General features: G+C 36.8%; 1 protein-coding gene across 7 annotated transcripts in view; it reads left to right on the top strand.

The window, feature by feature from the left end:
- The first annotated feature begins 5,633 nt into the window (after positions 1 to 5,633).
- LOC127881935 (uncharacterized) overlaps positions 5,634 to 25,613 on the top strand; it is a 66,071-nt gene continuing 46,091 nt past the window's right edge. For 2 of the 7 annotated variants that reach the window (XM_052430175.1, XM_052430172.1), the window contains exons 1-3: positions 6,066 to 6,224; positions 8,422 to 8,613; positions 9,001 to 9,162. In XM_052430175.1, the coding sequence (XP_052286135.1) occupies positions 8,439 to 8,613; positions 9,001 to 9,162 (337 nt within the window). In that variant the 5' untranslated portion in view covers positions 6,066 to 6,224; positions 8,422 to 8,438. Of the gene's footprint in view, positions 5,658 to 6,065; positions 6,225 to 8,421; positions 8,614 to 9,000; positions 9,163 to 13,109; positions 13,190 to 13,548; positions 13,621 to 16,245; positions 16,337 to 21,262; positions 21,505 to 25,613 lie in introns of those variants that run through there. The other 5 variants (XM_052430174.1, XM_052430173.1, XM_052430169.1 and 2 more) reach the window with 5 other exon arrangements.

Raw genomic sequence — 25,613 nt, 5'->3', positions numbered from 1 at the left:
TACTACATTTTAACTTTTTGACCTGATAATTCTTTTCAGCGCAATTCAACCGTGAAAAAATGCCCATAATATCACTTTAAGACAATGCTTAGAACCAAAAAATACACCTATATGCACTTCTATTTTCTATTCGTCCATCCTGTTATCTAAATTTATTGCAAACCCTTCCAATTTGTTGGAAACATTTTTATCAAATACTACGCATTTTTACCAAAAACACGATTTCCTAAATACCTTTTGGATTCGTTCGATGCTTTAAAAATATGTGACTGTTAAATAAACCACCACGTCCGAGTTGTTGTCTCTAAAATCTAAAGAGTCTAGCTTAAACTAGTGGGTTTCGTCACAGAAATACGTCACACGAGAAACGCCATAACTGGCATAATCAATTGAAGGAAAACCACAGTACGTTAAGCTAGTTCGGTGAAGAAACGAAAGCGTATAATATGCAATATTAACGATAACACACTGTAGAGTTTTGCCGGACGTCTATAATCGGCCCTAGCCGCATTATAGGCCTAGGGCCTTTCCAAAAACTATTGGGCCTGTATGTCGGAAGCGGGCATATAATAGACGTTCGACCCAGCTCTGCCGTTGGTTATTGTCTAATTAAATCATGCCCATGGGTTCAAAACTTGCAAAGCCCGCAGGGGCCAAATTATTTAAGAAGACTTTTATATTTAAAAAAGATAAAACCTTCTCTGAAACCCTAAGAGTTGAAAGTTTATATTTGGGTGTGTACAATTGAATACTTTTCTTCTTCTAAGTTTTTTAAAATAACGTCGCTGGGCTCAAAACTTACTACAGGGTCGCATGATTAATATATATTTGAACAGTACATAACCTTAAAAATCTTAATCTCTGAAACCGAGAAGGTAAGGATTCTATATAAAGTTTGTTCAAATCTTGCCCGTAATGTAAAAATTCGCCCCCACTCTGGTGGTTACTTGTTCTAATACTGTCGCATACCACATTATGCATGTGCCATACTGCCGATACAAAATCCACAGTTATTACACAAACATCACAAAATCTATAAATGACAGGTTGGTTTCTACATGGTTCAGGTGAGCAACATAGGATCTTAGGCCCTGTCCTTTTTTTATTACCAAACATAAGTGAAGGATTTATTTCTGTTTTGCAAACGACTTTTTACTTTCTCGATTACTACGTTATATTATAAGACAGTGATTTGACAGTAGTCGGGTCAATACATGAAAAAAATACCACTCAACCCCCTAAAAATTGCTACAAAGGGTATTTTGACTGATCCTGGTAGGGTAGAATGTCCTTTATAACATATCAAAAGTTTACAAAACGGACCACCGAAAAGTTGCTTTTTTCAAGATGGCGTCCAAGATGGCCGCCAAAGCCTATAAATGATGATAAATATGTGAGTATCCACTGATGACTTTGGTGTAACATTAAGCTAATAAAAAATTATGTAAGTATAATACGTAACAGAGAAATCCAACATGGTGTCCAAATGACCGCTAAAAACAATCACCACAAGTGTATAACTACTGACTCAAACGTATTATTCTTTTTCGCAATTTTATAATAAATATATTTTTATGTTTTGTTTTAAATCGGTAGCCCTTGTATGACTTTGTATTCCGTTATTGAAGCTCAAGCGTCATAAACAACAAAATATAAGAATAGAACAACATTATACCAACATATCAGACCTGCTTGTGCTAAACAATGCCTCATGCTTGTTTTTGTTTTAAGATTGCGTCAACAATTTAATTATATTAGGCCCTTTCTGTGTTATTGCAGATATTTCAAATCAGAGCATTAAACAAACTATTAGTTATCTCTTTTTGTCATAAATGGTTAAATAATGAGTGCAGACACATCCTGGCAAGATTTGTGTCCAATATGCAAGGAGGTGAATGAAATTTTAAAGAATAACTGGGGTGCTATTCAATGGAAGAGATTGAAGGGAATAAATGAAGCTAGTGTAAAGAGAAAGTATTATCTTGTAACTGAGGCTGGCACTAAAGTACATTAACAAGTCGTCAGCAGTACACAAGTGAAAATAACATTAAAAGTCATGCTGAATATTAAAGTAACTGTTTTAATTCTGTACACAAGAGAACCACAAGGCAATCAAGTGGAGGTTCTAAAAGTCATAAAAACTGCAAACTCTGTGGTTGTAAGGTTAAATTGGACACAGGGCATATTGGGTACGTACTGACCAATTTGTTTTAGAGACCTGTGATTCCCGTTCAGATGCCATTTTGTTATTCTATGGAAAAGACACACACGGCGCAAGGTTGCGGCAGTTTGTCACGCTATTATTGAAGCAGTGCGTTCACAAGCTGTCATTACAAGTGGGACATGCTGTTCAAATCAATCATCTACAGCGTACGAAGGTAATTGTCGAATGCACCGGATGTTGTGGAACCTGATATCCTGGGTAGTGATATAGATCTATACATCTCTTACCGTCACCACCCCCCATCGCGGACGAATTTTCTAATTCCGCAAAAACAGACCACAAAGATGAACACTTAAAATAAGACAAAATTCCTATCTTGGAATACCGGTTGGTAAGACATGCTTCTACTGAAGTAGTATTCGAGACCCTGACGCAATTTGTGAGAAGTCTCATTCAGCTTCAAGCAGGCAACACCGAATTCGCAGGGAATGATGCATACTTTTGCCAACACCCTGAGCAGTCGTCGGTCAAATTCTTGCCTATAATCATTTGTATTCTGGGGATAGGTCGTGCATTACGTCAACATTAGACTCTGTTTGTAACCTTGCCATGAAGCACAACCTTCCCACCATGTCAACGTTTGACAAACCCTGGTATTGGAAGGTTGCCGAAATCATCATTGATGTTTCACAAAGTAGTTGCCTGATAAGTATTGTTCTGAGGTTAGGGTGTTTTCATATACTCATGAACTTCCTGGGGCCCATAGGATTTATCATTGAAGGGACCGGTCTTAAACACACGTAAGATTGTTTATGGGAAAAATGCCATTGTGTACAGTATTACGGGGAAAGCTGTTCAGACGGCTTTGCGGGGCCATTTTCGTGTTAACAAGTACCTACACAGCTAGCTCATATCAGGAAGATCCCGAGATTCAGATACTGATTGTTCAGGCAGAAAAGTTGTACTCTTCCATTTTTATGATCGAGGTGTCGCAGATGCTTCATTTTCTGACATTAAGATCAAACTCGAGGCTACTACAGAGAAGAAAAATCACGAACTTGCCCAAACCACAAAGACAAGCCAATTATTGCTGAATTATCACCTTATGGTAAGCAAGGCAAGGATGTTGATCAAGGCGGGTTGTACTGGTTGTTGGATGATGCCTTTGCAGGCAGTATCCAATTGTCTTTCCGTCTTTTCTGCAGCTGGGTACTTCAATTAGTACTGCGATCCGCTTATAACTATCTGCAGCCAATGAGCAGCCTATATAAAACGCACCCAGATGGGGTCTCTTAAGAACACAGGTTGTCTCAGTAGCGGCAGTGGGAACAACGAGGTAATGCAAAACCGCTGGGCCCTTTCTGCACCTGTAACATCTGAGTACAACAGTGCAATGCACGATTTCACAAAACTGGCCTATACTACAAGTCCACAACACAAAGACTCAACTGAGATGCGCATAAAAAGAGATGCTTCTGATCTCGAGGAAATGCAGACACAGATTACAACCTGCTCGACCCTACACAGCTGATCCTCTTCGAAAAACATTGTCAATTTGATAGTGGCTGGATCAGATGTGTATGTACATACATTTCAGGAGGTTTGGAACAATATCATAAGAGATAGCATAGGAAAGTCGACCTTTGTTTATAAATCTAGGAGAAAAGACAAATACCAAAGTCTTAGGAATAGCTCCGCTGTTAAGATTGCTAAAGACCGTGCTATTTACCCTGCCCTTCTGTTTCAGCGTTTTCTGGTTGTGTCAAAGTCTGGAAATCTTTCCCTTGAAGACATTGACGTATAAACTAAGTCCCCATCCTCCTGCCCTCTTTGAAGCCAAGAACATACCTCATAAAGCAGACAAGCCTCAAACCATTCAGTCAATTAGAGATCCGGCTGTTAACGTATCGAGCGAGGCGGTGACGAACTGTATTCATGAATCAGATTGGTATGTGCTTGATAGTGGCTCTTTGCTTCATCGTTTACCATGAAAAAAGGGCGACAAGCCCAACGCAATAGCCGAGTCTTTAGCAGATTTCATGGACAAGCAACAGCGGTGTTCGATGGTTACGAAGACGGTCCTTACGGATTTAGATCAAAGATATCACACACCAGAGACGAGGACCAAAACGTGAACCCGAGTATGAGTTTTAACAAAGAACAGAATGATCATGCACAAATGCGGACTTTCTCGTGACAAAAAGAAGGTAGGCATGATTGCTCTTATCAGCACAGCTCTGACTAAAAGGGGATGGTATGCCCTTGTGTCACCAGGGGATGCAGACGTTGATATTGTTAAAGCAACAGTAGAATGATCCCGCCCATAGCCCGTGAACGTTTATCGGCGAGGATACAGATTGCGTATCAAGTGATAGTGGACAGCTGAATGTCATAAATTGGATTTTGTGATGAATCAACTGGTAGGTTTTATCAACAATTCAATCAAAGTATTCTTTGTCTCCAAAACTATGACGTTGTACATAAAAATCATCACCTTTGAGTCAAACGTTATGGACTTGTGATCTTTCTAATTGTGGCGGTGGCTATTTTTCGAGGCCATGTTGGATTTATGTGTTTCATAATAAACTTACACTATGTCAGATGATCTTTAAGTGTTCTTTGGTCCCCGAAACCTGGGTATAGGCACCAAAAACATCAAATTTGAGTGGATAGTTACATAGTTTGATCATAAATAGGTTATGGCGGCCATCTTGAAAAAACAAAACAATTTTCCGGAGGTCCTATTTTGGTAAACTTTTGATATGTTATAAAGTACGTGCTACCCTACCAGAATCAGTGAAAATACCTTTTGTAGCAATTTGTTGGGGGTCAAATCGTATATTGACCTGACTACAGGACGTTCAGAGTACACGGACCATAACTTTTTGTTCAATATTTACAAGGTTATTGCTCTTTGTTCACATAGCATATCTCCATTAGTATTAGTTTTAGAGGATATCTTTGGTAGTAAACGTTATTTTTTTTATTCAGAATCTTCTGTCATTGGTAACTTAATCGGAAAGGCTTGTTAATATAGTTGCCTTACATTACCAATCCCTTCTATCTTACTGAATGTTGAAAAAATTACTTTTTTCATGTCATCTGAGATTTAAAAAAATAAAAATTATTTAATGGATTCTAATGAAACCTCATATAGAGATCTAATGACATTTGACTGTGATAAGAGGTAGATACGTGAATGTATTCGTTTACCCTTCGTTTTATCATCTTGTTGAATGCGTAACGACTAGTTTAAAATTTATTGGAACGAAAATGCATGTATCTGTTAATAGAGTGCATTCAGATTTCGTTTATTCAATATACAAATACACGTGTTTGTTTTCCAAACTTTGTAGGTAAAAATCGCACTTATGGGTCAAATTGATAATCAATTAGCATTCGAAACTTGCACTGAAATCTCTTGTCAGATACCTACATCGTATCTGACTTTCAGACGTATAGTCCTGCTTAAAGCGTCTGTGAGATATTCACGGTACGTTTTTGACCACTTTCTCAAAGTTTTAATTTACAATTATATTATGGTCTTCAAAAAGTTGAATCGCTTTGTACCTTTGACATCTGTTGACGTGTGTGCATTAATTTTCATAATGAAAACTTACATAAAACTGGGATCCAAACCTTCTTAACCGAGTGTGAGACAAATTGTAATAATGTACTAGCAGGATATTTCTTGTCTCTGCGTCCATTCCAAATAGTTGTTAAGTGGCCGATGAACAGTGTGCATACGGGCCTTGGCTTGTTCTCCTTAATGCAATGTTATAAATATTATATGATCATGTATTATGTACTAGAAGTCAACTAATTTTGATCCGTTAACACTGGACTAATTTGGATCGTTTAACATAACTTGAAGTTGCGAATGACACCTTATAATACTAACGTATTTGTCGCTTACTACCGATAACAAACCTTCAGTGTGACTTTAACACTTTCCAAATCGTGCCGTCTTATCTTTAGTGCCATAGCATCCATCTAAATCCGTAACAAACGTACACGTAGCGATCTCAAAGTCTGGAATATTTAACAAAGGACGGTCGTGGTATGTGATTGTTTATTTTCGTTCACATTTTTTTACCAAAATGCTTTGGTTGTATTGTCTGATGTCAGAACCCAACATGGTTGTTATACAACACGTTAAACAACAGATTGAAATCTCTAAGTATGTCCAGATATTTTTAACGATAACCATGTTCCTTAGAAAAATTAATTGCTTAAATTCAAGACTTACAGTCATATAAATAATAGCATACAGATTCATTAAGATGATATACACCCCGAAGTAAATTTTGTTTATGGATGGATGCAAATCCCTTGATATACGGCATACTTCTAAAAAAAGTTTAGGTAATTGTTTTTATGCATTACAATTCTCATCATTGATATATATATACCCATAAAGTATAATGCTGAAATCTTGAAGCGTAACTGTCATACAGCCCTGAAAACTTACATCGTACAAAAACAACAGGGGACAATACCTCTAACTCAAGAAACTGTAGGGTTTTAGTTCTTGTGAAAGGCACTTCTCCTCATTGACATCTATACACGCATGAAGTTGATATCTTGTGCAGATTTTGAGATACAGCTCCGAATTGTTTGTGACAGACAGACGGACTTACGGAATAAGGAAAGAACTGACGGACAACGTACAGTAGAAACCCTCTAAACCGGATCCTCTCTATACCGGAATCCTCTCTAAACCGGACAAAATGTCCGGTCCCAATTTTTTTTCCTATAAAACCATGCGTAAAATATCTCCTCAAGACCGAAATCCCCTAAATTCCGAATACCGGTCATTCTTTGGATCAAAATTAGGTTATTCCATACGTAATTGTTCCTCTCTAAACCGCTCAGGGTTGGTTTATCGCACCTCAGACCTAGTGTCAACAAGTTGTGAATAGCGGATTAAAGACGCGTGAAATTAATAAAGGTGGTCGAAAAATTTGCAAATTGTAAATATCGCAAAACAATTTAAAGATACTTGTCCTGTGATGTACATATCGATCAATAGAGGTGTTAATACTGATTATAGTTACTGATAACAAACAAAGAGTTCTTGAGTGTGTTTTGTTTTTGATGTAGGAAGCCATTCAGGCTATGATAAACAAGGTGGAGAAGACTATTATGCGTGGTAGATGTTTGAAAAAACGAATGCCGCACAAAAACCCTCCCGGATAAAAACCCTCACGTCAGTGTTATAGGGGCCGGACGAAAACCCTCCCATGATTGAACTGGGACGGACAAAAACCCACCCATGAAAAAAACGGGGGAGGACAAAAACCCTCCCATGAAAAAACGGGAACGGACAGAAACCCTCCCGTGAAATCTGAGCCACGAATTCAAGTACCAACGATTATTTATGAATTTTTAATCCGAAATCGGTCATTTCCGAATGTCATTTCCGACATTTGTATTTTGTTGTCGGTTATCCGAGATATTTATTTTTTGTAATAGTGACTTCAGTAGGTAACATTATACTTAATATTGACTAATTAAAATATTTCCGAATTGAAATCTTATTTTACACCCATTTGACGTCAATTATATATGTTAGAACTAAGATTTTTATTATTACTTGGTATGATAAGAACTACGATATTCATGATTACTTAGTATGAATAACAAGTAGGGTGTTTATATAAAATATATAATATATATAAAATATCAAATTGTGCGCCGGCCAGTGCATTAGGAAAATCAAAGTCGTGGTTCTTTTTTATTCATCATCGCAAAAATAACAGAGGCGGACACAGGCTTCCCAATACATTCTTTATTTCGTTTGTCTTCACGCAGCTTCATCGCTTCGACGTGAAACTGATCTCCCTCATGGCTGTGACTTGTGGTTGAGTTTATTGTCGTCATATTTATGTTCGTGACTACAGCGCCCTTACAAAACTTTGCCGCGGAGAACATTCCCAGCGTATAGTCGATTTGACGTTTTCTTCTTAGTGTAGACGGAGCCGTTGGCGGGGAATAACAAATGACAATAGTTGGACAATATAGTCGCTAAAGCTCCACCTCGATAGATAAATCCGCGTTTTCCTAATTTGTCAATCGGTCGTTTTCCATAAAGTTACGCTTACTTTAAAGCGAGTAATATTTTTTTTCTTCATTAAAACCGCTCATACGTTCACGTTATGAATCGGAACTTTCACAGTTTCGACCACTTAACGATAAACAGTTTGTTTGACATGACAATCTCAAGAGCGAATTTGGCGTTTTTTTTGTTTCTTCAGCAACAACAACAGGCAGTATGTCGTCGTCGTTCTTGATTACCTGCTGTATTATGTTGATGATATCCACCGTCCATAGCCAGGACGCATGCGCAGACTTGGACACTCAGGCGTGCGCGAGCATGCATGCATCGCAACCGGGCCTCTGTGAAATGGCACTTGCTGACTCGGTGTGCCCCGCATACTGTGGCAAATGTAGGATAACTCGTACATAACACTTTGCGTTTCTTTTGAAATGCACGTTTGTTTAAACAAGATAAGCCTTACTTGTATTTCACAGTGCAATTTTAATCAAGTGTCTGTTTTTTTTCTCTAAATATTTACTATTTACGTTCATTGTGAGAAATGATTTGATAATTGCTTACTGCAAAACTGTAAAGGATACATCATAATGGCAATACATGCTTATACTGACGATAAAATAAAAAGTGACAATGTTCATATTATAATATATTCATATATTAATTATAAGTTAATTAAACGGCTTATGTACATGTTAAGGAGAAATTGATACGATATTATTGTTTCGTATAATATTCGAAACAAGAACACACAAACCGACCTTGGATATATGTGATTCAGGCCCCACGCTGCCACCGACGACGACAACGCTGGCGTCGACAACAAAGCCGTGTGAGGACATCGACACGCTTGCTTGTCAAAAGATGCAACAAAGCAAACCAGACCTCTGCCGCGACGACAGTCTCGCTGAGCTCGCCTGCAAACGATTCTGTGGAAGATGCCGTAAGTAGGTGAACACATACACTTGTTTGCGATCTTGAATTCCAGACAGTAAATGTTGAAAATATATTCTTATAAGAATACAAATGTACATATTGCACCAACGGATATCAAGACTCGACTGAAACAGGATTCGTGTTTAAAAAAAAAAACAGAAAAATAATATAGCTAAAAACATACGACTTAATATAATAAAAATGTATACACATATACTTAGTTTGATACATACAACTAATGCGCGGTCATAAAACAGTGAACTTTTTAGTAAAGCTTGAATAAATTAAATTTTTATGAAATATAGTTTTATCCGCGAACTACCGGGATCCTTCACAACGTGTACATGATGAAAAGAGATTGGATACCTAGATGAAAAGAGATTGGATACCTATAACATATGCCCTTAAGTACGACACTTATATCAATATAAATTGCTGCTTTCGTTTCTGGAAAAGATTTAGTTCATCTTATATTACTATGTGTTCACTTGCTTTTTGCATACAGTGCTTCCCATGATTTCCATTCCGAGCTTTCACAAGACATAACACGAACAATGTGCTAATGATATGACCCGTGGTAAGATGGAACAAGAAAAATTATATGTCTTCCTATAAATTTCATGCATTTAGTTTTGGGACAAGTTACTGAATGTATTGTTAAGTCTTAGTCGTATATCCGTACATTCGTTGAGATTGTTTTGTTCACAATATTCTGACATCGTTGACACTCCAGTATTCTATAAATGAACAGTAGGAAGCATGGTCGCCATAAACAGTTTCACAAATTCGTTGTGTGGCAATCACCAGCGGAGAAAAAGAGTTCAGCAAAAAGTGTATACAGTCGCTTGATTCCCGAATATATTTGACTGCATAAATGGTAGAAACATCTGCATACAGGTGCCGCATTATGATGTGGCTTCGTATAAAAACCGGAAAGGTTTCCATCGCATTAATACCCAAGCTATCTGTGATGTTCCAGGTAAACTCAATGCTTTTGTTCTGTAATTGCATATACATATACTAGTATCATCTGAAAATTAGGAAATAAATACAGTTTTATCATATGATGTATTATTTGTACATACTTTTGTTTGCAGAATCCGAACTCATTTTTATAAGCATATTAAGTGTATAATAACTTATATTTAGTTATTTGATAAATATAAACAAAGTTCAATACGCACAACAAACATGTCATCCTATTTTCTGAGTTTAAACCGTGAGTGATTTTTTGTAAAACAAAAGAAATGGAAATATTAAAAACATTGGGTATAATTACTTGTAGCATGTTAATAGTCGAAACGGTCGTTATACTGGGAAATTTAATAGTTGTAACAGTAGAATCTACAATAAGTTTTAGAAGTAATACTTGTAGTAATTTTTTTAAAAAGAAGTGGCCGTTTTTTTATGACAGACATATAAGAATCATCGCAGTTTTTGTGTGTGGTTTTTGTAGCAGTAAAGACAAGCAGTAAATATATTGTAATGATCTCACAGTTGGCGCAACTGGCATATTTGAAAGAAAGTGAAGACCATCTAAACAAATGTATTATGTGTAACCTATAACATAGCCCATAACAGTGGAAAAGTAGAAATTCTTTTACAAATGGCGCAATACTGAGTTTTTGAGATTTTAATTTATTTTTTAATTTTATTTTAATACTTATAGTCATAATTCCTCATTAAATCGTTAGTATAACTGTTTGCCCGTGGTTGCAAACCAGCATCTTCACTGTCCGTTCCTCATTTAATTCCACAGAATTATTCCGAATATTTCTGTAATTCAGATATTTTCGAATTCTGGTCGTTGACAATAGTTGTATCTGGAAAAGTAACTTCATCAGTTTTCCTATTATTAAGTTTTTATTCCATTTGTGATTAATGCCTTTTTGTCCCTTTTCAGGTTATGCCATTTAATCCTGCATATCTCTGCTAATCACATAGAGTCCCCTCATGCTTAATTCTCTTCTGCTATTCTCTGCCAAGTATCTTTTTTTTTATTTGGTTGCTTACCATGTTAAAAAAATATTGTTTAATATGACACATTTTCTCTTTTTAAACAAGCTCTTTCCAACTAATGAATTTCACAATGACTAAAATTAAAATTCCGTTTCTTTTTTATTTCAAGAAAAAAATTCTTCATTGTTGGCGGCCATTTTGGATAACAGGAAAAGGAAGTGTAGTTTTAGAATGGTTTGTGGGATTTATCACAGTCGTTAAAGTCTTATCGCTACGTAAATAAAACTGTGTGAGCAAGATGAAGATAATGGCTGATTTAGGTACGCAGCGTTAGGATTCTCTAAGGAAGGTTACATTACCTGAACGGTATTTCGAGCAACTGGGTAATGACGTTTTTAAAGGGGACTAAAATTGTACTTCGTTCTCACATCAGGCCTATCCCCTGGACGCAAAACGCAAAGAAAGTGGGTTGGTGCAGAAGATTGACACCTCTTTCGCGTGTCAATTTTTTCTACATATTTTAAAACAAAATCTACTCTACTTTTAGAGCTATTTTACCACAGCACTGTTTTGCATTATCTTTATTTTATTTCAGTTTTTGTCCGCCCTAATTTTCACGTACACTTCAGATCCATTACATTATTCGCGAGATATACACCCGATTGCGATCACGAAATAACCGGATCGCGATATAACTTGTATTTACATATAAATAAGTATAGTTTGAGGACGTCATTAATCTACATGTTTGTTTTTGCATAACTTAATTAAGAGTGCAAAAACTATATTTGATATACAATGACGCGTTATCCACGTGGAAAGCGTGGGCTTTATAATATTTGATTGCTGTTTTCAAACTTAGAAGCGCAGAGAACGTTAAGATCTTTTCTGTTGGTGAGACAATTCATGTGTGGTGCATTTTAAGAAAATGTAGCGTACATTTAAGAAAATGTAGCATACATTCTCTCTAAATGAAACATAAATTGCTTATACTGTATACTGTACAGCGCTTCGTTTGTAGGGATGTATTGATATGTTGCTTGTGCAGTAATTGTATCAATCCTACACGTGGACAGCGTGCTGTCGGCTGCTTGAGTGCTGATTTTCTGATATTATAAATTTATAATGGAGAAGAATTGATCGACAGATAGAATGCTGTCAAACTCAAATTCGTGGTTGCACGAGCGATGACGTAACACTATTAATGTTTGGAAAGCATATAACTTATTTCATTTTACTACGACCCACGACTTGGTTGCAAGAGACACACGTTCTGCATGTAGCAATCCATTTGCGTAGCTTAGTTTTATGAAAGAAGTTTCACAAATTGAGACAAATTGTATAAAAAAATTTTTCCTTTTAAATGTAAAATGCAACTTGACTCAATATATGAGCTCCCTAAATATATAAATATCTGCTCTCTTGCAGTCGCACTTGGAGTTCTAGCGTAAAACATGTCTATATGCTATGATATTCGGTAAACGGGACATCTTTTACAAGAATAAGACAAATAATGCATAACCGGAAGGAATAATTTGAGTATACTGGAAATAAATGTCTGGATGTAAAATTGGATTTTTTTAAATGTTTTATGAAGAGTGAAAATGTTGGGAGCGACTGAAACATTCTGGTTACTCGGGCCCCTGTGTCGTTAAATGATGTATGTCAATAGAACGGATTTTATGACCAGCTTGAGCGACAATTTAAAAGAATTGTATCTACATTAAAGCCATCAATTAGCAATTGTATTTCATGTAATCTGGTTATCTCGTTTAACAAGTATTCAGTGATGATGCCCGTAGCTGACAACTTCCGAATTTGAATAAGAGGAAGGAGGAGAATGGACGTACACAGGACTGTATTACCAAAGTCAACACACGTTATGTAGCCGTTTTTTTTGTCCAGCGCTCTACCAATTGAGATAGCTGGTCCTGAAATAATTTCTTAAATAAAACAATTTCAAATGCTACAACAACATAATTCTTTGAATTTTAGCGGTGCAGTGTTACTCGTGCCCCACCCTAGTGAGGAGCTTGTCGGAATGCAGGGCGACGACCATGTGTCAAGTAAGCGAGGTATGTGAAACACGTGCAAAACCGTGGTTTAATATTAGTGCATTCCGCGTGTGTGTAGCTATATCTTCTTTTGTGTTATAAATACTTCTTTCATGAAGTAAATTCTGCGTTTGCGTATAACATTCTGTAAGCTTGTGTGAAGCATACTTTGATTTTGTGTTTGCTCATGCACGGATCTGTAGTTTTTAATTTTAAAACGGTTATAAGGGCTAAGTATAAATGGTCAACATAATGAGAAGTCTCATTTCACGCTGATATGTAATATTATGGTATAATACACTGTCCAATGTCATTTGAATAAATGCGATTTACAAATTTTCGAACAGTTACACAAGCAATTTACAAACGTGTTTTTTCAGGCTTGCTACGTGATGGAAGTTTTTGACTTCGACGCCTCTCATGGATTCCGCGCGGGATGCATGCCAAAAGATGTAAGGGATATGATTTTATGTATACTTTCAAATTTTAAAAACCTCTTCGAATTACGTTTAGTTTAGTAAAACAAAATGTAGCTCGAGGACCACAAAGACTTATCATTTCACGATATGCCCGCTGGGCTTTAAATAAACGCTTAATAAAAATTATTACATCTTTCTAATAATGTTAGTTATGGCAACTTTCGTACGAACAGCTCCAATTTCTTGAAGAGGGATGGGCGCCGTTAAGATTGAATCAATGCTATTGAGAGGAAATCATGATGACAAAACAACGAAAGACCAAGACGGATCGGTTGGGCGTGTAATATCAACGACCGCGCATTCCATTCCCAGTCACCATGGTGGATATGACAAGTAAAATACTGGAGCAAATACACCGATCAACCTTCCTATAAAGGGAACAACCATAGGAACATGCAACGTCAGAATACTATGCGTTTGGCAAGGTCCACGTTTCAACAGGATGGATTATAAACATCGACACAGCTCGACACATCTTTGCTTATATTCTAATGAAGGAGTCAACAGCGGCATCAATTGTACCACATCTTACAGCAGGCTCATTTTGATACGCTTCTCAGCGAGACATCCCAACATCACCGTCCTGCAGGTATACGCGGGATAACACGATGCAACCACACATAACATCCGGCACATCAACATGACGTGCTCCAATCGGGCAAGCACACAACCAGTTCGATATCATACTGGCAACGTAATGGTTCAAGTCCAGCAAAAACAATGCAAACACAAGAATGTTTGTTGGCGCAGACATCGGGAATGACTATGACTAAGTGCTCTTCACAATCAAGCTGTCATTGGCCGAAGAAGTTCTTGGGAGAGGCAGAATAAAGAACAAACCATGGGACCTCTGTGATAAAAGAAGAGAGCTGAGGCATAAGAAATTCACCAGCCTGAATCTAGGACAGAATACCAGAAAATGAACATGGAGGTGAGAAAGAAGGTAACAGAGGCTAAGGAGGAATGTTGGGCGATATAGCAATATTGACACGCAGATGACAACATGCAGCTTTAAGAGGGACTAAATCATCCTCAAGACCTTCACAACGACCAGTAAGTCCGAAATCAGAGTTTTTACAGACGCTGATCGGAACAGCCTAACAAAGAGTTCCGAAGTCCTGAACAAATGGATGTTATACGGCTCCTATTAAGACCCGCTTTTACCAAATCTTCTTCAGAACTACAACCAGATCAGAAGCGGACGACGTAAGTTTTTCAATACTTAAGACTGAGACGGAGGAGGAAGTTTACAGTCTGAAGGCGAATCTGCAGGAGTGTCGCTTCCGAGATTATAAAGCACGGGTAGTGGCAACGACAGCAGCAATGACGGTACTTTGCTAGAAGATTTAGGAGCAGAAGATGTGACCCAAGGAGTATACCCAATCTCCGGTCATCCCCCTTTAGAAACACGACAACAAGCTTTGCGCGAATTACTGCACCATCAGCTTCATCAGTCATCTCAGATAAGTCATGCTATCATCATCGTAAACCTATTGACAATTAAGTACGAGAAACAGATAGCGAAAGAGTATGCTGGATTAAAAACTTGGAAATACGAGTGGAACAGATCTTTTGCAGAGTTATCATGGAGATACAACTGCAACAACAACGTAAGCTCTTCCACAACTTCATCGACTTAAAGAAATATCTCGACCCCCGTTGGCGTGATTGCCGATAGACGGTTTTCAGAGGATTCAGCATTGATGAAAAGCTTGTACAAGTCATCTTAGAAATCTACGTAAACGCCAGCATCGCAGTACTTTTCAAAACACAAAAGGTTGACGTCTTTAGATCATCAGTGGGCGTCCGTCAAGGATGTCTGCTTACCCCAGTCCTGTTTAACCTTCTTCCTAAGAAGATAATGCCGGTGACTCACCAAGACCATCTCTTTATCTATCTGTGGCGGACATTCGCTGATGACATATATCTCATGGTCGCACAATCAGTGAACTCAACGACCTCACTAACATATTCATGAAAGAACAGGAGCGTACGGAATGGAGGTAAGCACGGGAAGTCGAAAATCATGGTGCAGTCATCACCGTGAACAAGAAGAAGCTAGAAGAAGTGACCAGCTTAAAAAACTTGGGAGCAATTCAGTCCGAATATAAGAACTGCCATGGCGACTGCCAGACTGAGCATGTTGTGGACAAGCAGCTACATCACCTTCCCTGCCAACTACAGGCTCTACAAGTCTCCATCCTATTGTACGACTGCGAGTCCTGGATGCTTTGGACAGGACACAAAAAGGCTTTGAAAAGTGAAGCATAAAACCAATGAGTAACAATTAGCTCTACCGGAACATGACAGCAACTCTTTTTGGCCTACAAGAGCCCTTCTGGCGACCATCAAACGGCGAAAAATGAATTTGGTTTTGACACTCATCAGACACGACTCGCTGTGCAAGACTGTTCTCTAGACAACTATAGAGAAAGTTGCCGTCGAGGCCGTCAGAATAAGGCTTGACCGGTTAAAGGAACGTTGAAAATGATGATCATGACGATGGTGATGATATACAAACATATTGACGACAACGTTTCGATACAATTGTTTAATCAATTCAAATATTTACTTAACAAATGGATTGTGTATTAACAGCTGTGCATTCCTCACAATAACGAGCTGATGGTTGGTCGAAGTTCGAGCACGGTTCACACCAGCTGCTGTGATACGGACCGTTGCAACATCCGTATGTAACATCCAAATCATATTAATTCATTTTACGAATACATGTGTAATGTATCAATAATTCACACCACGAGGTTATGAATGGTCACACATTATAGAAAAATATTTATTATGTAATACAAAGGGTAAAAATTATAAACGTCATTACACGAAACAAAATCCTTATACCAAACAAAACCAGCGCTCAACATGCAAAGTTTTACAACTGTAAGCACTAAGCACAATCATTTAACAAATTCATATAAAAAAGAATTTGTTATGGAATAATAACAAATAAACAAAACATGTCGCCAAAGGGCACGGATGATCCCACATTCCGCTTTTTTTCTCAACACCTTGCTTACGTCACAAACAGACTGTTTATTGCCAAATTTGACGTTTGACCTACAAGTGTGACCATGACCTTTGAGATAATCAAACGGACGATAAACGCGAACATCAGTCTTCCTTAGAGTAACCGATTGTATAAACGCTGGTTTAAGTTACCACTCGGTAACTTGTAAACTTTGGCAAGTTTGTGGTTATTCAGGTTTAGTTACCGTCCAGGTAAATTGATTGTTTAACTATAAACACGATATACCGAAAAGTTACCAAACTGCGAATAGTGGAATTTAGCCGCCGGTAACTTTAACCAAAATAATCCTATAATGCACTTTTTAATGACGTATATTTCGCGCCAAGTGACTCAAACTACGACTTAGATAACAAACAAAATGCGTCATGTCAGGTAGAAGCGTACCATCATGGTAAAGAACCTTTCAATTTAATTACATATTTACTTGAAGAATGAAGCAATACATACTTTATTTATGTCATAAAAACAATTATTTAAAAAAAGAATACGAAATATTAATAATAATTCTAGTTGTACATTACTGCGGTTTAAATAATAATTATTATGTAAACATTAAACAATCGTTGGTATTTATTTAGTAAGTATTGAACAAAATTAGTATTGTGATTTATATATTCCACATATTGTAATGAATAGAGACAAGTATTATGTTTATCCAATTCATTTGCAAATTACTCTTCAAAATAAAAAAGTGTACATTTTAACTATGAGTTAATCAAATCATTAAAAGTGTTTACGAACATATAACAGGTGAAAACTGTCAAAAAAGATTTCACGGATGAGCGGATGGTCCGTTCATCCCGAAGATAATCAACATCAACTAGGAACAAGAAATATCTTTAAAAAGATATACGGCGTTGATAGTTCAATGAATGAGATCAAGGATAGCGAATGTCTTTTTTCTGTGCAGTTCTTAACTGCATCACACGCAGTACGGGATGTTACGCGGAGTTTTCGCGGCTTATTTTACATTATTACATATTGCTGGTCATACTATAGATACAAAACAGAAAACCAAAAGAAGAATGGAAGTGAAATTAAAACATACGAGTCAACATGCCACACGAGAAGTATCCGTATTTATAGGCGCGTTCTTCGAACAAACCTGTTTTAGTGGTTTGTCGGGCATTGCTATTTGATTCGATTATTAACAGTATCGATAATCATCGCGCTCATGCTTAATACATTGGTCAATATGGTGGAATAATTATTGTTAAATTAATCAAAAATAATATTTATCATTGTATTGTTGAAAACACATTAAGAATCTACATATTTCTGGTCTAAAGAAAATTCCAGGTCACCTAGTTCACGGATAGCGTAATAATTATATAACTATTATTTTACTGGCCGCGAACTCCGGTGATGACCTGTATATAAACTCTGAAATTCATTCACTGGCCGCGAATTGACCCGATACCTCGCGGGTTGAAATGCACTGTATTAAAGTGAGGCCTCGCTTCCACTGCTCTTTATACTTTTACATGTTAACATGTTGACAAGAATATGGAAGTAAGTACTAAATATGAGAACATAGCCTTTAAGTATAAACGCGTTGCGCTGGTAATTCTCTGAAAATAAAAGGTGCACGCAAAACTGTATTGATGTCGAGAATTGAGTGTAAAACTGTTCTATCTATTAAGCCTTTTCATTAGAAATAAAATTGTTTCATGCAGTAAAACAGTGTTACAAAGACGTGGATATGTTTCCAATCTTCTGGTGGTATACTCAAATCAGCCAATGGAATAAATGAAGTGTATTCATTCGTACCTAGCCGCGGGAAATTTTATTTGAATTTTATTGGACACTTACAAAGGTCAGGAAAGGTGAAAAGCTGGCTTAATACAGCTTACGCCGAAACAAAAGTAGGAATGATGTCGGGATTTGCATCGTTAAACGGAATCCCTGGTGCTTCAAACTGCGAGAGAGTGCTTGCTAGGACGCATATTGTTCTTGTTGTTGAAACTGATATTACATATACATGGTCATCGTAACATGCGTATTCTTCTAATTTGGGTGTAAGTTCCGGTTTTATGACTGCTTTATAAAATAATCTCTGTACACAAAATTTCGATTTTAAAACATTCAAAACACAGCGCTGAGTAAATGATAAACTTAAAATTACTTCCGAAAATCTCTCTGTCTGAAGTCCAATTTTGCAAATTTCAATTAAGAAAATGCTAGTCTTTTTGACGTTTTAATATAAACGCGACTTATTTCACGCATTGACATATTTGAGTTGTCCATTATCACAATTTCCTTCTTTCATACAATGTTCATTGTTTTTATTCCGTACAAAAGCCAAAAAAATCGCACAATTCGTAAAATAATCTGCAGAAGTTGCTGTCCGATTGAATTAATTCGTGTTAGAGATGTGTTAAGTTTAGGATGGTAAAAATAGCACCGCACTGGATTTTGGAACGTCCCATTGTGTACAATATCCGTTCATTTGTCTGTTGTGTTCTGGAATGTTTGCGATATATAATTATTTTTGTGTACATATGTTTTATGCTCAGCTGAAATCTGCAATTTTAACCGATTTTAAAACAGTTATTATTTGATAAACTGCTCTGGTTCGTTTGAACAGCAGTAATTAAAAGTACATGACGTAGCGTGTGACGAATCCGTTTATCGAGTACATAAACACGTTTGAATAAAGTGATAGGATGGCATAAGGGTCTTAATTTTACTATGCTTAAATAATAATTATTTAATTAAATTATTAAAGACCATGAATCAGAAATCGTCAATCATTTTTTTACATGTATTATTTATGGATTTTAAAGTATAAGCATAAGTAAAGGAAAGATAATTTTTCGAAAGTTTTTGTTTTTGTTTGTACTTTTGACGTTCCTTGTTCTCCATCCGGATGAAGGTTTTTAAGATGGATGCCATCGATGCATCGGATCGCGTACGGCATACCCCGAAAAGAAATAAAAATCACTTTCTGTGCGTCCTTAGGAATTGGTTCGTCGTCCGAGATCGGAAAGCGTACTGCCCTGTGACGAAAGTCCAAATAAGTGTAAGACGCCCGAGGGGGGGGGGGGGGGAGAGGGGAACTTCCCACATTTCAGGGTAGGGGTGTCCCGCTGAGACTTCCGAAATGTGACCCATTTTTATACCGGAACTCTGATAAAGTAGACCCGTTTTGATACAAGATTTTTTTTTAAAGCATACCCATTTGTATACGATACCATTGAGACAGAGGACCCATTTCAATACAAGAAGTTTGATAAACTGGACCCATTTAAATAGTAGAATTTGATAAAGTGGACACATTTGGTACTATAATTTTAATCTCTTTCAAATCAATACAGTATACTTATTGAATTTGCTATTATATCTTTCCCGCTACTGAAATTTACTTTTTGATACCCATTTATATACAAGAATGGCATTTATCATACCCATTTTGATACTGATACTTTCAAATCTATATGCATTTATATACAAGCAAATTTCTGATTTCAATACCCATATCTATACTTAGATGCTAAAAACAATACCCATATCTTTAATTTTAGTCGAAAAACGCACCCCATAAAATCGGCACACCCCTATATACCCGTATATAGGAAGTTACCCCCCCCCCCCCCCCCGGGGTAAGTCGCTGCAATTGTCTGTTTACTAGTCGAAATAGTCAAGCTCGTCGATTGTTAACTTCTATAATGTCGGCCATTTTGTCTAAGTTACCTCGCAGTACTTGAACTTACCCACCAAATAAAAGCAGGGTATGTTTTACGTGGGTTTTAACCGATTGGTTTAACTTACCAAATTTTATACAAACGCTTACCGACCAGATACCAACAAGTTCCCGACTTTTAACCGCCGCTATGTGGTTAACCGCCAGTTTAACTGTAAGTTTATACAATCGGGTGCTGTTTGTTCATTTGAAGTGAGTTATTTATAATTTTAATGATGAATGACACAGTAACAGCCAGAACATGGTGTTTGATGGCCAAATTTGACAGTTGAACCCTAAGTATGACCTTGAAGTATGATGTAGGGAGATTGGTGTTACACACCATACGCCGTCTCCTCGTGGTGGTCTTGAGTGGTACGTTATTTTTAAAATGAAAGAAAACGTTACATAGAGGACACGCTATTTCATGGCCATATTTGATATTTGAACATAGTGTGACATTTACCACTAAGTTAGGGAGAGTTTTACACGCGACACGTCGTCATATTTTGCATTCCATATATGGCATTTTGTTTTTAAAATCCATCATATATTCAATATAATGGCTGAGAAAGGAATTGTCAAGGTGATAACTGTTTAATAGCCTGATTTGACATTTGGCCACTTAGTATGCCGTCAAAGATAGGAGGTTTTACACGCTACACATCGTCAAATGATTGTGGACATAAGTGGATAGTTATTTCGAATCAGAGTTATGACTGATAAGAAAACTTCGCTAAGACGTACGGAGAGAGAGACGGACAATGAACATAATACGTCACAACTTTTTTGAATAGGGCAATATAAACAGCGCATATTAGTTTTGTTAACCACTTATGTGCGTATGCATATTGATAAAATATATGTATTTTCGAGTGTTGCTATTTTAGCGGCAACAACAACTACTGCTCGCCCCACCACCACGACTACCCATTATCACACTAGCCATCGCACTACCCATTCTCGATGTTCGGATCACGGTTTCATCTGTGCTATTGATCCTCTGACGGCTTGTACTAAGCAGCACCGCCTCGATTGTCCCAGAACATGCGGGGATTGCCATTAGTTATAAACTACGAACTACCGTTCCTCTGTATTCGTAAATGTATACAATTAAATGTAGACATAAATACACGTGATGTTAGAGTTCAATAAATATGAACATGCTAGTGCGCGTAATAGACTTACTTTTCACATTATTATAGATTGACGTTAATCATTGGTACCATAGGCCGATTTAGAGAGGGCGAAACAGGCGGACACTTCATAAAATATGTCTCTTTTTTAACGAACAGAAAACTATAAGTTAGTTTGTTTCTGTAGTACCTAACTTTTGCTTCATCGCATGCGCAATTTGTTTCGTTAAACCAACACTATCAATAAATTCAAAATTTCGACAGCATAAAAAAACATGTTTTTGAGAAAAAATATTTGTTTATCTTAAACTCACTCGAAAAAATAACTTTAATATTGTACAAACGTACACAGTAATATGGCTATCTCACAGCAACCCCATATTCAGTGTTTGCGCAGGTGTACATCTTTTGCCGTGAATACGCACTCTTAAATATGACTTTCCAATTATGTGTTGTTGTTTTTTATATTTATTTGTTGTGGTTAACCAAAAGGTAACGTATTTGTCATTCAATTTAATTGAAAATTATATTTAATAAAGACTTCCGTATCTTGAGAATTTGTATTTGATCGGTCAGACTTCTGAGCAAACATTACACCAAAGTATGTTTGTTTATTCTCGTTTTAAGTTTTACATACGCTCGTGAGGATATGTTCTATAAACGCACCAAACCTGATCGATATATACTGCAGTCTACAAAAATACTAGATAAACCCGAATTCAAAAAAGGCACTAGTTTCTTATCACATTTATTTTACCGAAAACCAATCGCTTGTTTTTAAAAATTAATTAAAAAAAGGGTCCAAGGTCACATGAGAACCGATGGGATTTTTTTAATAAATCCAGAACCATTTTTAAACTTGGCAGAAATATCATTTGAATTTGATTAAATATGTATGCTATATGTTTTAGCGTGTGACCTATAATGTTTTCAAAATATTTTAATACAGTCATATAAAGAAACCTGACCGTATGTTTGTAGACATTTTTTTCAACGGATGGGAACCATTGTCAAACTTGGTCGAGCTATCATTAGAACGAATATTCTGAACAAATTACGTGGTGGCCATGGTTTTAACAGACCGGAACCAGTTTCGGAATCGGCTTGGATATCATTAGAATGAATTATTTGAGAAAGTTTCATGAATATTGGACAACAAATGCTGACTCCTCGAGTTATCAAACAATTTTACTATATCATAAAGGGAAAACTTTTAGACTTTTGACAAACAATTGAAGCATTCTAGAGAATTGAAAGTGAATCTTTACTTCCAAATGAGGAAACCCGCCCAGCCTCCTGCACCCGATTGTATCAACAGTTAAACCGGCGGTTAACCACATACCGGCGGTTAAAAGTCGGTAACATGTTGGTTACTGGTCGGTAAGCGTTTGTATAAAATTTGGTTAATTATACCGATCGGTTAAAACCCAGTAAAACATACCCTGCTTCCCTAGGTGGGTAAGTACAAGTAATCGAGAGGTAACTTACACAAAATGGCCGCGGCGCGCGACATTATAAAAGCTAACCATCGACGACCTTCACAATTTCGACGAGTAAACAACAAATTGCAGCGACTGACACTTTATTTGACTTAATTTACAGGGCAATACGATTTCCGACTTCGGACGACGAATTTAAGGACGCACAGAACGTGTTTTTTTTTTATATTCTGTTATGTGTGTGATCCGATGCATCAATGGCGCCCATGTTAAAATCATTTCTCCGAGAAAAGGGAACAACAAAAGTACAAACAAAAAACAAAACACGTTCGAACTAGTATCTTACTTTTAATATTCCTTTAAAATCCATAAATAATCCATTTAATTCAATAATTGACGAGTTTGCATCTAGGGTCTTTGATAATTATTTTAGCATAGTTAAATAAAGACCCTTATGCCATCATATCATTATATTCAAATGAGAACTCAATAAAATTTCTTTTTCGTCTCTATGTACATGACTGCTGTTAAATAAAACCGGAGCAGTTTATCAAATGTGTCGTGTTCTGAAAAAAATGGGCATAATGCATGTGCTTAAAGTGTCGTCCATTATTAGCCTGTGCAGTTCGCACAGGCTAATCAGGGCCGACACTTTCCGCTTTTATGACATTTTTTTGTTAAAATGAAGTCCCTTCTTAGCAAAAATCAATTTTTGGCGGAAAGTGTCGTCCCTGATTAGCCTGTGCGAACTTAACAAGCTAATCTGGGACGACACTTTACGCACATGCATTATGCCCAGTTTTCTCAGAACACGACACAAATAATAGCCGTTGGTGAACTCGGTTGCATTTGCAGATTTCTGCATACAAAGATATATTTAAACTTGAACAATGTTTTATTTGTCTATGGTAAATTCCCTTATTGTACAAGAAAGTAAGTAAGTTTATTGTAAACATAAGCCACATTAGAAGAATAGTCTAGCATGTTACGACGACCATGTATAATTTTTATGTTACATCTATAACAACTAGAAGAATAGACGTCTTTGTAAGCACCCTCTTGCAGTTTGGAAGCACCAGGGATTCCGCTAAATAATGCAAATCCCGACATCATTATCAATTTGTCCCTGGTCATTTTGCTGAACTCATACTTAAAATTTACACTTTATTTTATTGTAAATGAATTTAAAAAAAAATACACGTCACTGTTTATAAGCGTGACACTTCGCGCGAAAATTACGTCATTAGAAAATGCATTGTGGGGATGTTTTGGTTAAAGTTACCGGTGGTTAAATTCCACTATGCGCGGTTAAGTTACTTTGCGGTATATCGTGTTTATACAATCGAGTTACCTTGAAGGTTACTATACCTGAATTACCGCAAACTTACCAAGGTTTGAATGTTACCGAGCGGTAACTTTAACCAGCGTTTATACAATCGGGTGCTGGTGGGCATGTTTTATAATGGTCACGATCCATTTTCAAACTCAGCCGCGATGTTATAAGAACCCTTGTTCTGAGCAAGTTTTGTTAACATTAAACTATTTTGGAGCTCAACCGAGATATCATAACAAAAAAATTCTGTGTCAGTTTTATAAAGATTATAAAAACATGTGACTTCTCAAATGTTCACAATGAATCATTATGTCCATATGAAACAAACTGCTCAGTCCCTGGCGGCCATGTTTAAAAATGACCGGATCAATTTCGAACTCGCTTAAGATGTCTATTCAAAAATGCTCTGAGCAGGTTTCATCAAGAGTGAAGAAAAATACAAACATCAAGAGTGTTCATAAGCTTTTATATATATATATATAATTCGGCTTTTTAACACAGTTTTTTACCCCCAGATGATTCGGCGTATTAACATAGTTTTTGACCCCGAGACCAATGTAATCACTCAGTAGAGATATCATTTGGGCACATTTTCTGACCAAAGTTCATGAAGATTGGCAATACATGTGACATCTAGATAGTTAACAAGGTTAATGTTGACAACGAACGGCGGACAGACCATCATAAGAACGTAGCGCTCATGTTTGAAACAAATATAATTGGTGCGACCTAAATATATACTTCCGCTGGTTGGTACGAATGAAGTTATCCAACAGCAGTATGTACAGTACACGGCGATGTACGTGTATCCAGCTACATCACCTGTATCTACGTTCTTCGGCAAGATGTCAATTAAGAGATTATTTCTTTAGTTATGTTTTTATTGAAAGTTGAAATTGAAAGTTACCTTAAAAAAAGCGTATATTGTTCGACAACACTTAATCATATACTAGTAGAAAATGTATTTCCTCTACGTGACGCCCATACCCAAAAGCAGTTTAATGGTCAATACACAATTCGATAACGGACCCTGATTGGTTTTCGTTAGAACAATATGCATACTAGTCGTATTATATAACCATGTATACTACTATTGACGTCCACAGGACTAATTCATATCTTATATCAAATTACAGTAAACAGCTACATTCTCAAATAAGCGACCAACGCGCACAAATGGGAATCACTCAGAGTTGTTTTGTAACTGCAATGCAAGGGCATTATCAGTGCAAACGAAGTGAGGTCAACATATTTGAATGGCTAGTTTAAACTTTCATTGAATTTCTACTTCAAAGATACTGCTCAGCGACTGAATAAAATATTGCTGAGATAC

The sequence above is a fragment of the Dreissena polymorpha genome, chromosome 5 (genome assembly GCF_020536995.1).
Source record: "Dreissena polymorpha isolate Duluth1 chromosome 5, UMN_Dpol_1.0, whole genome shotgun sequence".
Taxonomy (NCBI): Eukaryota; Metazoa; Mollusca; class Bivalvia; order Myida; family Dreissenidae; genus Dreissena; species Dreissena polymorpha.
Note: the sequence above shows the minus strand (reverse complement) of the source record. Positions and strands in the feature narration are given on the sequence as shown.